This window comes from Pararge aegeria, chromosome Z, assembly GCF_905163445.1.
Source record: "Pararge aegeria chromosome Z, ilParAegt1.1, whole genome shotgun sequence".
Lineage (NCBI taxonomy): Eukaryota > Metazoa > Arthropoda > Insecta > Lepidoptera > Nymphalidae > Pararge > Pararge aegeria.
In genome coordinates this window covers 17,612,697-17,630,199 of record NC_053208.1, presented here as the reverse complement: position 1 = coordinate 17,630,199, position 17,503 = coordinate 17,612,697, and the positions used below count along the sequence as shown (strand labels likewise).

Here is a 17,503-nt window from a genome sequence, read left to right as displayed (position 1 = left end):
GATAAGAATTTCGGGGATCTGAGTTCATTACTACTGATTGTGAGAGGATACCCGTACCCTGTAGTGGGTTAATAATGATCATAGCTACCAAAGTTTCTAACTAAGATATTTGTTGCAGCTGAAACAGGCCTTGGCTGAAACCCATGACTTGGCACACCTGGCCCATACCCAAGAAGCCAGAGTGGACAAGCTCGACAGCGAGGTTGGACGTCTTAAGTACGAGGAGCAAGAATTAAGGGGCGCTTCGGCACAGATGCGTACCGATTTAGGAAAATTATCAAAGGAGGTTAGTTTAAAGTCATATTATTTTAGTGCATTCATATCTTAATATATATAAATCTCCTGTCACGATGTTTGTCCGCGATGGACTCCTAAACTACTTAACCGATTTAAAATTAAATTGGCTCACCGTGAGCGGTCTGGTCCAACTTAAGAGATAGGATAGCTTAGATCTTTAATTATAGTCACAATTTTATTTTATTGCAAATTATTTGTCTATAATTAACAGTCACATGTTATATATATATACTACTATACTCATTTAAAGCTTACCGATACTGAATACTTTAAAAACAAAATCAAACGCAGACGAAGTCGCGGGCAACAGCTAGTGTATTATATTTTGTGATATGTGCTAATGTCTAAAGGTGGCATACATCGAAGGACTATGGGGCCACACTACCGGAAGAATATATTATTAATTTTACATTGTGTCTTACCACATTGCATGTATGCAAATACTGCGATGTCAAGAGCCTAGTTACGTTTGTGTCTAAATACGCACATGAGCGATCGATTACTTCGATCGGTTGCTTTAGCAACTTTGTATCGCCTAAGATATTTTTCAAGTAACTGTAGAAAACCGACTGCTGGATATAGTATAGACGATCGCGTTCATGAAATCTGGTTTATATACATTATGGTTTATATGCATGGAGATACCTTATATCCTCGAGATGGACTTAGGATACATTTTATTCCGGGAAAAGTAACGGTTTCCGCAGCTCAAGCAGTCGGAGTCGATGTGGGTTGTAGCCAGACAACTTAAACAGTCACGTCAAACACTAACGTCTCGTTAGCATCATTTTCAAGCGTAATTTTCAATGTTAACGGACGGTTTACATTGTAACGGACAAAGGTTTTCGGCGCGCTATAGTTTCATATCGGGGCGTCGCCACTCACCCATGGTCGCTGAAAAGATCAAAGAGGACACTGCGCTTGTCTTTTTGTTAGCCATTCACAGGCAAAATCCAATCTGTCGGATTAGTAAGCCGCCGACCGCACTGGGAATAATCCGTGTGTGAATGAAAGCGACGGGCAGACCCAACAGACTTAGTTATTTCACTAACAAGTGGTTTGCTTCTAACTAAAACTTCGCTATGTAAGGAAACAAGGATTAAGATACGAAACGCTAACTAGCGACTCATATTGTTCTCGAGAGTGTTCTAACGAGGAATAGACGTGGGTAAACGATTGATTTTACATAATATTATTAGTATTTGATTATGTAATCCCTACTTCCCTACTAATATTATAAATGTCACTGTAAGTTTGTTTGTTACGCTTTCACGCAAAAACTACTAAACCGAGCCTCATGAAACTTTGTACACATATTCTTGGAAGTGTTAGAAGTAATATAGGAAACTTTTTATCCCGACATTAAGCTCGGTTCCTTTGGAAGAGAGGAGGAGTATTTGGCGATTTTACACCATAACTCCGACAAATTATAACCGATTTAAATAATTATTTTTGTGCTATAGAGTTATAATATGTGTTTAATTTTGCCCAAACTGTGGTTGGAGATAGTGGACAGAAATCCTAAGCGGACAGCAGGAAACCCCTCATTTAAGGCTTAGCGATACTACATACTTTAATTTTTTTCTTTGATCTACAACTAAATTTAATGCCACATCAAAAAACAAAATCAAACGCAGACGAAGTCGCGGGCAACAGCTAGTATAGTATATTTATTCTAACATTTAAATCAATTTATTAGTCCTAACTTACTTTTAAGTTATTCTTGTATTTCAATCTATGTTCCTTAATCCATAAGATTTAAGGCTCTACCAGGCCGGCTGACTGACGAAGAAACTATTGCATCCAATAAAAAATCACTTAGCCGAACATCTCAACAAACTTAAAAGAATACTTTTGCCTTATCAACTCATCGAGAAAAACGATGCTCTTTCTCTAAATAATCGTTATTTTGTTTAGAATTAAACATTATAAATATTACCTATACCAATGGATAAATAAGAAACAAAAAAATATAAATATATATTTCAAAAAATCGCTTGATACATAACATTTCATTTGTGATTTAACAATAAAAATATAATATAGCATAGCAGCACTACCAAGTTACTGTCTTGGTAAGTCTTTGATATGCAATAAAACGACCTAACTAAAATGCGGCCATATAAAAAATATTCCGCAGTATAAAGGGGTTTAGGGTAGAATATTGTATTTTTACTATAGATCGGATCGCATAACAGGAACGCGCATCGTTCAATATTTAATGGATATTCATCGATGGCGTAGTGTCAAGGCCTCATATTATGTAAATTGTGACGTAAATTAGTTTTTATTCCGTATAATATAAATGGAAATAAATTATTTAATTACGTACCTACTAACTACCTATATATTAGTTCTATGAATATCAGTATTTATTTATTTATTTATTTATTATTTATGTACCATAAATTTGTGATTGTGAACATAAGATACATGAAGTGTACACAGTATCAGTGTGACACAAACAGATTTCAGTATCTGATGTTCAGCAGCGATGCGGAGTGCCAAAACAGTTGTCATTATCTTATTATGATGAATTATTATACCACAAAAGCAGTGATAGTCAGTGGCGTGCGTTTCATACATGCACAAAAGCACTGCATCCCCAAATTATTTTGTATAGCTCGTATTGGAGGGGAATATATCTATTTTATGCTATATATGTGCTTTATGCATACCCTGGCCGAAGACCCTGTGCACGCCACTGGTGATAGTCTACTTAGGTTAGGACTTCGGCTTTTCTTTCGGAGGGCCGAGTTTGAATCTCAGCCAGCACCACTAAGTTTTTTAAGTAATGTGCATTTTTAGCAATTAAAATATCACTTGCTTCAACGGTGAAGGAAAACATCGTGAAGAAACCGGCATGCCTAAATGTTCTCTATAACAAAGTCGTGTGGAGTCCACCAAGCCGCCCTTGTCTAGCCTAGTGGACTATGGCCTACGCCCTTCTCATTGTGGGAGAACCGTGGCCTGTAGTGGTTGATTTTATCACAGAAATATTCTGTGAAATTACGCTTTCTTAATACGAAGTTTATAGGTAGGGAAAAGATATACTTTTCTGGCGCTCCTTTTAGGCTGATATGTTTTGTTGTAACAGACATAGACAGGGGTACCTGGAACAGGAACTTGTAAGCTCAACATATTATACAAATTCTAATAACAGTCGCCGCCCTTCTTCCTTCACGCTCAGTGATTATAACCGTCGCTAACCGTTGCGCCTGCGACTTTTTACCGGTCAATATGATTGTGAGGGAATACCATTATAGCAATAATTAACCATCACGTCGTGTCGGTCTTGTTGCTATTTATTACGTAGGAATATATAAATTAATGATTTATTTCTTCGTTATAAATAATAATACCTTACAGCCATAAGATAGGTATAAACTATCTAGGATAACTGACACACAACCAAAAAAACAATTATTTGATTAATTGAAGTTGAAGTGTTTGCCCGAAATAACTGAATTCGCAAATTGAAAAAAACCAGCATTACGGTTAGATATATTAATTGAGATTAACATACATTTTTATTTAAATAAAAACTAAGCAGATATATATCATGCCTTACATGAAAGAAAATACCTAAGATTAATAATGATTAAAATACGTGAAGTCAACCTATAACAAAAGTCAATAAATGATAAATGCTTGGCAACGGGTAGAAAGTACCTAAGAACTCCTTTAACTAAACGTAAACATTGTATAACACCACAAAACGAATACCGCGAAACGGTACATGTAATTGTATATTTTCTGGGCATGGCAAAAAACTGTCGCCAAATCTGAATAGCGTCCACCTGCGATGCACCGCGGAAATTCCATTGAGCGCAATACAATGGCGCTGTGGGAAGCAAGCCGCCGACAAACGGGGCGGGACGCGTACATTCCGGCGCTGATTTGGTACGAATTTTTTGTCATGAGATGTTTTGTCAATACCTCAATTTTTTCATTTCACCATTGATATCCTAGCTGGAACTGCGTATGAATTTTAATTTGTGACGTGATTTTTGTACCAAAAGGCCCTGTTTCTCTATTACATTCCTAACGTGACATAATCACTCCAGAGTATTTTTAGCATTGCAGAGAATTCAGAGCATTTTTATTTTACCCAATGTAAATAAATACGTCAGTAAAGGTGACAAGATATAGACTCCAATGTTTAGAGATCAATTCGGGAAATTATGACTTGTAGATTGGGATCGCTTAACAACGCTGGGCTGTACGGACACTCCGGCACATTGAGACCCCAAAGTCCTGTGGTTCTACGTACTACGCTTATGTGTCCTTCCTACCTCACTAAGCTTTGTCTGTAACTTTAGTTCTTCAACGGATCTTCTCATTTCTGATTTGTTCACGCAGGGACACTCCGAATGAAGCGCTATCAATCGCCCGATGAATGACTCGGAGTTTTTAATAGGCTTGTTGCGTTTAATACAGACTGACAACTCCACAGGAGTAAACCTACCACAGATCAGTTGCATTAATGAAAGTAGTCATGATATCTAACGTATCATCCAAATCGGAAATTCTTTAGTAGTTTTATAAGGTCCAAATGCCAAAGTATGACAATTCACAACTAACGTTACATCCTCGTTTGGGTAAAACTGTCATTTTATATGGTGGACTGGATGCCAGGATTTCACCACTTCTATTCTACCTCTTCAAGTCCAAAGTTAATTAACTTGAAAAGTTACACTAGGGGTTCAGAAATGCGGAAGAAATATTCTCTCGGAATAACAGTCGAACAAAGTGCATCGGAACAAAATTTGTTATTTGATCCACCATCGGAAACTTAACGATGCTTCAAACTAAGTATCCTTGAAATTGATTTAATTAGTTTCTTATTACATTTCAGTTGTACAAAACGTTATTAATTGTTTGTATAAAATCAGGAGCGTACACTGGTATTCTTCTAAGTAAAGTTTTAGGCATTATGCCTTTCGGTAATAATCCTATGTAATGTATGTGATTTCACCAGCACGGTGGTAGTATTTTACTATATACATATGGTAAGTTCTGAAAATTAAAAGTAATGTTAATCTCGCGGTAAAAAGCTGTCACGTAACTTGTAATCTCGAATTTTATTATCATTGTTTTGTTTGACACTCTCGCAGTAAATTTAATGCGAGAGTTTTTAATAAAACAAAGTATTTATATTTTCGTTTAAAACATAATATATGAAGTCAAAGTCCTCACTTTATTTTATAAAGCCTTTACCATACACGGTTTCATGTCAGTAATTTAATATTTCATGTATTCCATTCTTGAGGTTTGTTAATAACAACTGAAATTCAGTTTTATAAAAGTTATCATAATTAATATTGAATAACTCATGTTAATATATCCGACGTAATAATATGAAATTCAGTTCATCACACTGATTAAAATGTTTTTTACCAGTTAAAAGATTCACCATCGCGCCAATATAAATTCGAAAGTCTGTTTATACTTTGTTTATTATATGTCTAGCTAATAAAAAGCGTTATTACCAGAATATAAGTATTGACGATCCTTGTGCCAAGAAGACGTTTTCTAAATATGTCTTACACTGTCACCATGACTGTTCAGTTTAGGTTCACTCTTAAACAAACCTATCTAGTGTGTGGGTATGTTCCGTATAGGCTCCGAAACGGCTGGACCGATTTCAATGAAACTTTAAGGGAATATCCGGATTGACTTGGCGAGTAATCCTGTAAAGTTTGGTGACGATCGGGGCATTCCTATTTTTGACCTGTCATACTGTCAAATACAGCTTTTATTCACTATGATGATATTCTATTGTTGGGTGTACATGGGTGTAGATAATGATCTTCACCCGCTCGAGAAGAGAATAGAAGAGAATGAATACGGAGAGAAATAAATGATTTAATATATTATGAGACTTAAATTAAAAATTTAATGATTTAAATTTATTGTTTAAATAAAATAAAGCAAAATCTAGCCCGGCGAAGCGGGCTGGGTACGCTAGTAGCAAATAAAATCTTAAAATAACCAAATCATACCCAAATTTTACAAGAAACGACCGTGAGAAATAATTTTTGGGAAGCCTCCAACAACCCGTTTGGTGCACTATATTGTTCAACAGAGGCTTTCAGCCGACAAAAACCTGGGACCTCACACCGTACGAAACAATTTGCATGAAAGTTGATACCCGGCACTGACGTGATTAACTTTTTTGATTCAAGAATTGTCCCAGGGATATAAGTTAATGTCATATTTAGTAATGATAGAATATTCTGGGACTTAAATATTGAGATCATAGGTGTTGTAACTTTTATTCTTTTTCTGTATAGTTATAATTGTTGAATTAATTTTATTATTTCATAATTTTCAAACTGTCATTAGAAAAGCAAAAATTAAAAATGTTTTAGAAATCTAACTAAGTATAAATTCAATTACGAGTATTGTTGAAAAGGACAATGGTGTATTCAATAATCTTAAAGGTGCAAATAAAACCTTGTATATAAGAACGCAATTGGTTACATTGTAAATTATAAGCCGGCCAAACGTTGGCAATTATTTTATGCTGTAGATGTTCATTACCGGCGGTACTCACTAAGTCGCCTGCTTGCTTGCTTTCTATCGTCCATTTTCAATGAAAAGTTATAGTAGGTACACGGCTTAGTCTTATTCCAAACTCTTGCAAGTGAAATATTGTTGCAATATATATATTCCATATTGTGGGAAATTTAGACCTTTTCACTGAGCGAAGTTAGCAACTTAAATCCCTACTCGTTCTGAATAGTATTGAATTTCCGTTTAAATTTACCTACCCCCAAAAGCGCACTTTGCCACGGCTTATAAATCACTATCGCATCCTACATTAAATTATTCATCTAAATGAATGACTTCTCTAAGTCCCCTTTTCACCTGAGGCTCAGAAATGTCTAGTTGTATAATTTCCTATAGTTGGTTCATACATTTTGCATACTCCAGTCGTTTTGACGTGTATCAAGAGATTTAAATTATAGTCAACAAGATTATTTTACTGTTTCCAACAGCTTACTACTTCTATATTATTAATAACTTGGTCTCAATTTTGTGTACTTTGCTCGTACTGACTACCTTTGAAGCGAAAGTAGCAGTTATTTTGTTTTAATCGAGTTTGTAGTTCTGACGGTTACCTAACGCTGATTCAGAAAGCTTTATCATATTTTGAAGATGCTCAATAAATGATTATCAAGAATACGGTCCAGATTTAGGGAAGAAAAATCAAGATTTGCGGGTATTTTTTAAGTAAAGGAAGAAAATTACTGTCTGATCGAGGATTGGATCGGAGACCTCTCACTTCACTCTCTCACCTCTCTCAAGACCACAGCGCTTACTCGATTAACGATGTCGGAATTGGGGTCCCAAGTTGTTGAAATTGCAAGCCATTATTGCGTGGACACCATATTGGTGCGTGTTAAAATCGCTTTGTCTAGCTTGGTAGCCGGACAAAGCTGTGCCTAGCTTGATAGATAGACATAGCTATTGACATTAATTATCCATCAGTTAATACGATGATGATGAACATGCCTTTACTAAATAGATTACTTGTGATACTGTCTATAACAGCTGTAGTTAATTGATTTTGCTTGAGAATAATTGAGTTGTAGTAGTAATAATTAAGTCTCTTGTTGTATAGGAATTTAGTAATTTACTGATTAATAAGTGATTATAATACGAGTATTATATTCACTAATTATATCTGGAATGTAATATGAATAAAATGAAACAAGCATTTGTGTACCTTAATGAAGTAGGAATGCTCGATTCGCTTTGTGTCCTGCACAATACCCTTTTTCATTAGATGTTATTAATTCCATACTCGCCGACAGTGAAAACCGAGTTATTCTGCCGAGTAAAAGTAATTTAAAAATGCGAGTACCAAGCAATAAACGGACTTGAAACAACTCTATTTTAAATAACGCATACTTTATCTAATTGAACAAAAGTGGTTTGTAAATAAACTTATACGTACCTCCATTCTAATATACTTATACTTAGCCCCTTTTTAATAAAAGTTGTAAATAAAAATGCGGTGATAGCCAGTGGGTAAGCACTCTGCTTCCCTTTAGGGGGAACCGAGTTCGATCCCCGGCAACGGATCTCTAACATTTTATAGTAATATGCGTTTTTAATATAAGCATTTAAATAATATTTACTAAGAGATTATAATGTTCTTACTGGCGGGTGTAAACTACCAATCCGCACTTGGCCAACTAGGACAGCGGCCTGCTGATGCTATCAGGTAGAGAGAAAACATAAAAAAAAAATTCAAATTTCATTTATTTCAAGTAGGCCTTGTTTATAAGCACTTTTGAAACGTCAAGTCAGTCTGTTTGTAGTGAGTCCAGCGGTTCGGAAGGCCGATTCCACTGAGAAAAGCCGGCAAAAAACTCATCAGATTGCTCTTTTCCAACATCATTTTATAGTTTTACATTCTTTAGAATTTTTCTGTTTTGTGAGAGATGAGAGCGGAGTGGCCTGCTGCCAAGCAGCCTTGTCGTTAAGGAATTGATCAAATTTGTAGTAACCACGATTGGTATTGTTTAAACTTAGTTAACAGCTAACATTAACTTCGGTATCATGTTATAAAAGCATATACTTATCCCCACAAAGGATTTCTGTACTTTTCTCAGACGATATGCAGATATGACTAATTTATGCCTGTTTCTAGTAAGTCGATTGTTTATATCGACTTTTTGTTTATTATTATCAGTGTATCACCAGCTATATAACTTTTAGTTATACGGCCTATGGGCCACTTGTAGTGTAGTGTAATTAAAGTGCTTATATAGATACGTCCTACGAATGTATTGATACTAATATGGCAGTTGTATATAATAGTATATTAATAAGAACTCTACTTTGCATCGGGGCTCAGATGCTATTAAATCAATTTAGTCACCAAATAGAGGTACAAAGCAGTAGGTAATTGGAATCGGGGGAATAAAAGGTACTGTCGAGGTACTTACTACAATACATAATGGCGATTTAATTTAGTTCACGTAGACGTGCAGACGTGCTGACGATCATATTCGTATAAAGTTCACTTATGACATGACATCCTAATTTTGTACTTCATCTACAAACCAATGATGTAAAGTTTTGTTTATTTTATTATGCGTAGGTACTAAGTTATATTATTTCCCTTTACGTATGTTAATTTATTTTCTAGTCCTAATAGGTAATGGGTCCATAAAGATGAAGATATATTTTATTCTTGTATATTTTAGGAAGCCTTTGCCTTTATGAATGTTCTATTATTTCAGACTTCTGTACCACAATTCTCTCATACAGATCACTGATCTTTAATCGGGCTTTAACGATAATAATCACACTCGAATTAAAATAATTGGCACATGCCGCCACGGCATCACCGTTGCACAGACCTTCGTGGATAACCCAAAAGTTCATAACTATAAACTGGTACTGACAATTCCTTATTTGAACATCCTAGTGCTTATCAATGTTTGCCTCAACCCGGGCATCAAACTCAGGATCTCTAACTACTAATATAACTAACAATAACTATCAATGTCTAAGCGGATGGACTATTACTGACCCACTATAAAAAAATAACATTAATGGAGCTCCGTTTTGCCCTTTTGTTACTCAACCCTAAAAATGAGATTCCATGTCTTTATGAATTGTGGGAGCTTGTTGCAATTGCATAATGCTGTTATTAAAAATTTCTCAAATAAGCCACATTCCATTGCGAGTAAATAGTAAACTGCTTTTATAAATAATCTCTTTAGTAGCTTACATCATTCCACAACGAATAATTAAAGCAATTTGATGTAGGTATTTTTTAATTATTTAACTGAATTATTTACCAAGCTTATTCGCAACAATTTTGATGAAACGATTTTATTAAGCACTCAATTTAAATTTAAGCTTCAAATAATAATTGTATCGTGTCTTAAATCAAAGGACGTCAAACGTAACTAGCCGAACGTTTGCACCCGCGTTTACTTCAAGTCGTAACGTGATCATAAACGTTTGCTTATACTTGAACATTTTCATGTACGCAACGAACGGGTTTCTCGTGAGAACGTTGACTGGGTTGATAGACCATTCGTTTTAAACTTTAAAACCCACTTCAAAATATGGGTTCACGCTAATTTATTTGTACACATAAGGACTTAAAGAGGGGGTCCCCCTTTTAAAGTAGCTTAATATTTGTCCATTCCCGAGTATACACCCTTATAGATCTATTTGCAGTAAACACATCATTTTATTTAGTTGCAGTTTCACTGTGGCAATTAATGTCAAATTGTATGGTTGTACTTAATGGTTTTCATTCATACATTTATAATTTTAATAAAAATAGCTTGCATCTGCCGCGTAGCAGATATTGGCTGCGGTGTACCGGTGCGGCGTACAAACTGGTCCTGCTTCCGTGGTACTGAGTAAAATTGAAAGAAAACACTTTTATTTTGATTAATTTGGAACAATACGAACGGATACGATCCCGACGCGACGTGAGGCTCAGTGCGATCTATGACTTTTTTTAATAATAAACTTTATAAAGTATAGATATACTAGTTATTTCACTTATATTGGTAGCTATTTCGTAACGTTTTTGTTAAAAGACGTGACATAGGTTGATTTCACTATGCATTTGGAGAAAGTTGAAGATAAGATCTCTTAGAAGCAGTTTGTTTCGCTTAGTAAGTGTAATATTTTTTTGTCATATTGTAAAAGAGCATCTGCTGAGTTCTGCCCACTGGGCCTTGCGGTTCGTTTGCCATATAGCTTCTGTATCTATAATATCAGTGGTCTATTGTAGGGTAACCGTTCCAATGCATATTGACCTCCCCGCCCCATCCACACGCGACTTTTTAAGCTATGCCAGTTACTTTAGCTTGTTCTTGCTATTTGATTTTCTAAAGCCGTACCGCTACTACTGATTTTAAAACGATAAGAACTCGTGAGGATTAACTTGACGTAAAAATAGTAAGGAAGGTTATTAAAGATTACGATCATTACTATAGATACTACGAGTAGAACGTGAAAACTGTTTCCTTGCATTTGATAGCTCTTTTTTATTCACATAGATTAATAGTAATACTTTTGTTACAGTTGAAGACCAGCAAAATGGAAAATATGAACAGTTACAACGATGTTGAAACACATGAAATACAAGAGGGAAGTCTGAAGTTGAAGCATTATCATAAGATACGTCATAACAAAATGATGTATACTCAGATCTCCCGCCTGGCCCGCACCCAAGAACAACTAGACGAGTATCAACAAAATTTGCAGGCGCAAATACTTGACGCACAAAGGCGACTCGACCGGCTTGAAGAACCCAACTGGAACCTTATTTCGACAAAAGTAGAGATGATTGAATTGGAAACTAAAGCTCTGCGGAATGAACTCCATAACACTTCACAAAAATTATCCGATTTCGAAAAGGTACACTCCTCTGTGCTAGAACTGCGCGAAGATATTGAAAGTATTGAAAACAAGGCCGATAAAACTATACCCGAATTCAGAAAGGAAATCTCCAAATTAGATGTCAGTGTTGCACAGGTAAATAATCACATATTATAACACCAATTAGCCAATTATAGGTTAGGTGTATGTTATAAATTTAAATGTAATTGTAAACCAACTAACGAATTTAATATTTTGCAGCTCAATGCTCAATCATCTTACTTGAAGGAAGATCAAGAAAATTTGCGACAATCGGTCAAGGCTATTGCCGTGAGCGTAAGCAATACTATCGACCGCGCTGCAATGGACCGCCTCGCAATTAAAGAGCTCAATGAAACCGTCAACGAACTTGTAACCAGGTCTAAGAAACAATACTCTTGGTTCAACAACCACATACTCAAGGTAACTTATGACATTGAAAGTTAATTTAAGTAAATGACGCACTTCGTACAGCATACCAAACTAATAGAAATATGCGGATTGGTGAGTTATCTTTTAGAAAAAACTCAAAATAAAATGTAAAAAAAGCTTTAATTTTTTTCCTCCTAAATTTAAATTGAATGCACACATCATACCTATACACTGGTATGAGAACAATAAAAGTCTATATTACACTTGTAGGGAAATTTAGCTTCAATAAAATACTAAATACTTTTATTGTTACAGAGTGAGGTTAACATGTCCAACTTGGCAAACAATGGCGCTGTGGAAATGGGGACTGTCGAAATGAGATTGCCAGAGCTCATGGGTGAAGTTAAGACACTGCAGCCTGTAGAAAGGGAATATGAAAATCTTGTGAATAAGCTACCCAAGGATTGCTCGAACATCTCCGGTGCAGCAGGAACTTTTCTTATTCACCCAGGAAAATCACCAGTGGAGACTTGGTGCTCTGATGGCAGCACTCTTCTTCAACGCCGTTTCAATGGTTCCGTTGAATTTAACAGGAAATTTTCCGAATACGTTCACGGTTTTGGCAAGGCTTCTTCAGAATTTTGGCTTGGTTTGGAAACAATGCATGAACTGACTGCTGACAACTGCTCATCTATGAGGATCGATATGACTGACATTTATGGAAGCGTTTGGTTCGCCGAGTATGATCATTTCTTCGTAGGCAGCGCCGATACAGGATATGTCTTAGAAGTGAGCGGATATTACGGAAATTCAAGTGATGCTTTTGAATACCAAAACCACATGCAATTTTCAGCTATCGATCATGACCGTGATATTTCGAACACCCACTGCGCTGGAAACTACGAAGGTGGTTGGTGGTTCTCTCATTGCCAGCATGTGAACATTAATGGAAAGTATACCCTTGGTCTGACTTGGTTCGATTCAGCCAGGAATGAATGGATTGCCGTGGCTTCAAGCGTCATGCGCTTGCACCGCCGCCCTGGATGCGTTTAAACACACGCTGAGGAATACGTTTATTCATTCTCTCTTTTAAAATATAATATAATCGCACTTTGTGCTTATAAACTTAATCAATAATCATACCAAAGATAACCTAGTAGAAATTGATTCGTAGGTACTTATATTTAACGGTTCAGATGGATAAGTAGATTGTTTAATTCAAATATTATCATCTTGTCGGTCTGCTAATGTTTTCATAGTTATTTTTTATGCTTGGTACAACTTGTGTTAAAATTTCCATTAACCACACTATTATGTAACGAATTTATTAGCCTCTTCGTTTTCATTTATTTATTAGATTATTATACGTTGAACGTTGAGCAGATTGCATTTATTCAAGTCTGCGGTTTTTTAATGAAATCACCACCTGTATGTTATAATAATTTCCCAATATTATTAGGAAGTGATATTAAGTTTCTTATTTATTTTTTACTTTAGTTGATAATTATTATATTGTGCTTTCTTTAAAAGCGTTTGAACATTATGTACATATAATTTCATAGTGAGATAATTTTTAATTATTAATGTTATGCCTACTATTTATATAAGTTTCGATATTATAATAATAAGTAATTTCACTTGTCTAAGGTACTTTCTCATTTATTTAGGAAAACAGTGCGATACTATTCTATACGTTTTATAATATTTAGTTGCCAAACATGTCATATTAAGTTATCCTGTATTTATGTTTACATAATTTGTAGTAGTAACGTTTGGTTAGCAATCCATTTTTTTTATTAACCAGCTTTTTTTTCGAGAATTCAATTTACTACATTAAGGACTAGATTCAATTTCTTATTCAAACATATATAAATTATTACGTAGAAGTAGATGATCACGTTGGACGATTGTACTCATAGGGTAGATATTAGTAATGGAATTACCAAATAAAAGTATCAAAATAAAAATCGGTCTTTTATTATATTCTCTTTAGCAGTGCAATACATCTGGATCGTAAACCAACTGTATGCCAACGGAAAAAGTAAATTGATTTCCAATAAAGACTTCGTAGATAAGGTGAGCTTTATAAAACGCCTGGCTTTTCAAGTTGATGTCGTTGAGGTTTTAAGTGCTAATAGTGGGCTTATAGATGTCAAATTGCAAGGTTCGAGTGTAACGCATTTAAATTATTATAATAATATAGTTAATATTACTTACTTAGAGTCTCACTCAGTGTCTGAAGTAAAATATAATTTGGAAAGGATCATCTCCTTGTACAACAAAGGAAGAAGAATAAAGGAGTGCAATCCAAGAGAAAATTTGTAAATAGGGAGTCGTAAGTATTCCAAGGTTACTATGTTATACAGTCATACTTACGGGTGAATAAATAATAGATAATGAAAAAAGATTTTTGGGCTCCAAAAATCGATACTCGAGCCAAAACTGTAATTTTTTTCATTTTGGTCTTTCTTTTTGTCTGTCTGTATCATGGCTGCGCGTCGCGCTAAAAACTACTGAATGAATTCAAATGAAACCGCACGATCATTCAGTTACTACTACGAGGTAGGATATAGAATACTTTTGATAACCGAAATTCAGCTAAGTACCTTTGTTAGGTGAAATTTTAACCGATTTAAATAATTATATTTGTTCTGGATAAGTTATAAAACCAATTAAGTTTTGCCCAAATTTCGCGTAGATCTGACGAATATGAATGGAGATAGAGGGCAGATATCTTCAGCAGCAAACTTAAAGATTAACAATACTGAATACATAAAGTGTTGACACATAAATATGTGAACATCAATGCTTGGACTTAACAAAAAATTTAATAAAAATTTTCTTGGTTAACCTTTAGCATACGAATAGAAGATACAAATGCGGCGATAGCCCAGTGGGTAGGATTCCGTCTTCAATTTAACTTCTATTCTAAGATATGTGCGTGTTAAGCAATTAAAATATCACTTGCTTCAACGCTGGAGGAAACCTGCATACCTGAGAGTACTCCATAATTTCCTCAAAGGTCTGTGGAGTCCACCTATTTGCACTGGGCCAGAGTGGTGGACTATGGCCTTAACCCCTTCTTATTGTGGGAGGAGACCCGTGCTATGTAGTGAGCCAGTAATCTATTCTCTTTATCTATACTTGAATACTTCTATACTTTAATTTTATAAAGAGGTAAAGATAGTTTTTTTTGTTAATTTGTGAGTTTGTTTTGTTGGTACTGTCAGTGGTAATCGCTGGATCTACTGAACCGATTTTAAAAATTCTTTCAACTATATAAAGCCACATTATTTGCGGTTCCCACAGGCTATATATGAACCTGAAATCTGAAAAAATCTTTTCGTGGTACTAGTATAGATTTGCAAAGTAAATCGGAGAAATAACGTTAAGATTAATTCTATAAGACGGTTTTTTTATCTTCAAAATATATCAATCTATTTCGAAATAATCTATGTCGGCTTATATCAGGTTGAAACTCCTGTAGGACTGTATAATAAACATTATTTATTTAGTAAAAATCATTTCATTTACTCATTTGAAACCTGTTAATTAAGGGAAATTGGCATGAAATACATACATTTGCAGTCAAAATATAATCCTCCTTTTGAAAGTCAGGAAATAAATCATAGCACTCAGTAGTAACCGAAAAACATTTATAATTTCATCCCGATTAAAAATTTTAAGCCCCAGCTATATATATATATTATAAAGTTTTTGAGTTTGTTTGGTTGAACGCGCTAATCTCGGGAACTGCTGAATCGAATTGGACGAACGACGAAATTGTTCCTCCTCTTTCTGAAAGACCTTCTGCGACAACATATGACTATTTTTTAAGGTTGACTCAAACGCGGACGAAGTCGCGAGGGACCGCTAGTAAGTTTATATGATGACTAGATGTGCTCTGTGGCTTTGCGTGTAAGTGTCGGGAAGCAGCGTACTGCTACATACAAAACACCAACCCCAATAAATCAAATACCAAACGTAGAGTTGTTTCAATCATACTGGTAGTGCCAACTGTACAAACCAGAATTCTATGATGTAAAGATTTAACAAATTTAAACATACGATGACGAAAACGGTGATAGTAAAATAAGTAGGAGCTCGACTTAAATTTCGGGGGGCCGAGTTCGAATCCAAGTACGAACCTCAAACTTTTGTAAGTTATGTGCGTTTAAGTAATTACAATATCACTTGCTTCAACAGAGAAGGTAACATCGAAATAAAATGCATGCCTTAGAGTTCTCCATAATGTTCTCAAAGGTGTGTGGAGTCCACCAATTCGAACTAAGCCAGCGTGGTGGACTAAAGCCTTAACCCCTTCTCTTGGTTGGAGAAGATATGATAATGGTAATGGAACAAACGACTGAGTGTAGGCGAATAAAATACTTGTTCTTGCTCTTGGAGCTTTAAGCACGCACTATTTGAAATCATCAATCACGGAACATTGCCAAACGAAATTGATCGGCCCGCGAACCTATTCCCGTTTTGTCTTATTTAAAATACTACCTTCAACAAATTACTGCAAAAAATATGTGGCATAACAGCAGCATGACATATTAGTCGGTAAGCATGGATCAACGGATCCAAGTCAGTAAATTGATGGGTGCCCTTTTTTTGGAAATTCGAAAGATTATTTGGTGTCAACCAGTCTTAGCTCTTATCAAGAATTATGATCTTTAAAGAAAGTATCGAAATCGCATTGTTATTATGTCGTACGCTAAAGGTTAACCAAGAAAATATCTAACATTTTATATTCAGTCCTAGCACTAAACTCCTTATAAATATGACAACATTATGTGAGCGGTTTTCTGCTATTAGCTAAGGAGATCTGTCCTGTATAATCATATTCATCCGATCTAAACGAAATTTGGGCAAAACTAAACTGATAGTAGGTATAAACTATACAGTACGAAAATTATGATTTCAATCAATTAATCTTTGACAGAGTTATTGTGTTAAATCGTCAAACACTTTCACCCCTTCTCCAAAAGGAAGTGAGCTGAATTTCAGTATAAAAAGTATCCTATGTTCTACCTCGTTGTATGAACTCAAATCGTACAAAGTTTCATTTGAATTAATTCAGAAGTGAAGCGCGGCCCCGATACAGACTGACAGACACAAATGAAAAAAAGTGATTGAAAGTTTCAAATAGTTGGTGATTAAATCACTGCTATTTTAAGCTGAATAGTTTTTTATTCTAATATCTGAAGTCTTATATAATTGGATAGAAAGGAATGATATGTTAAAAATTAAACCACAAATGCCGTAGGAAACGAAACTATATTATTTTATAATTCTAATAAATTAAATGTTTCCATCTAAGGTATAGCATTCGTGGTTTTTAAACAGATTCTTCGTTTACAAGAACCAAACCAAAATCTGTTGTAGTAATCTTAAATATCTTCGTATTTTCTTAAAAATA

General features: G+C 35.0%; 1 protein-coding gene across 1 annotated transcript in view; it reads left to right on the top strand.

Annotated features, from left to right (window-relative positions):
- Positions 1-13,353, top strand: part of LOC120636216 (protein scabrous) — a 31,130-nt gene extending 17,777 nt beyond the window's left edge. Inside the window, exons 3-6 of the mRNA XM_039907589.1 lie at positions 119-286; positions 11,371-11,823; positions 11,929-12,129; positions 12,394-13,353. Coding sequence (XP_039763523.1) covers positions 119-286; positions 11,371-11,823; positions 11,929-12,129; positions 12,394-13,131 — 1,560 coding nt within the window. The 3' untranslated portion in view covers positions 13,132-13,353. The remainder of the gene's footprint in view (positions 1-118; positions 287-11,370; positions 11,824-11,928; positions 12,130-12,393) is intronic.
- The last annotated feature ends 4,150 nt before the right edge of the window (positions 13,354-17,503 follow it).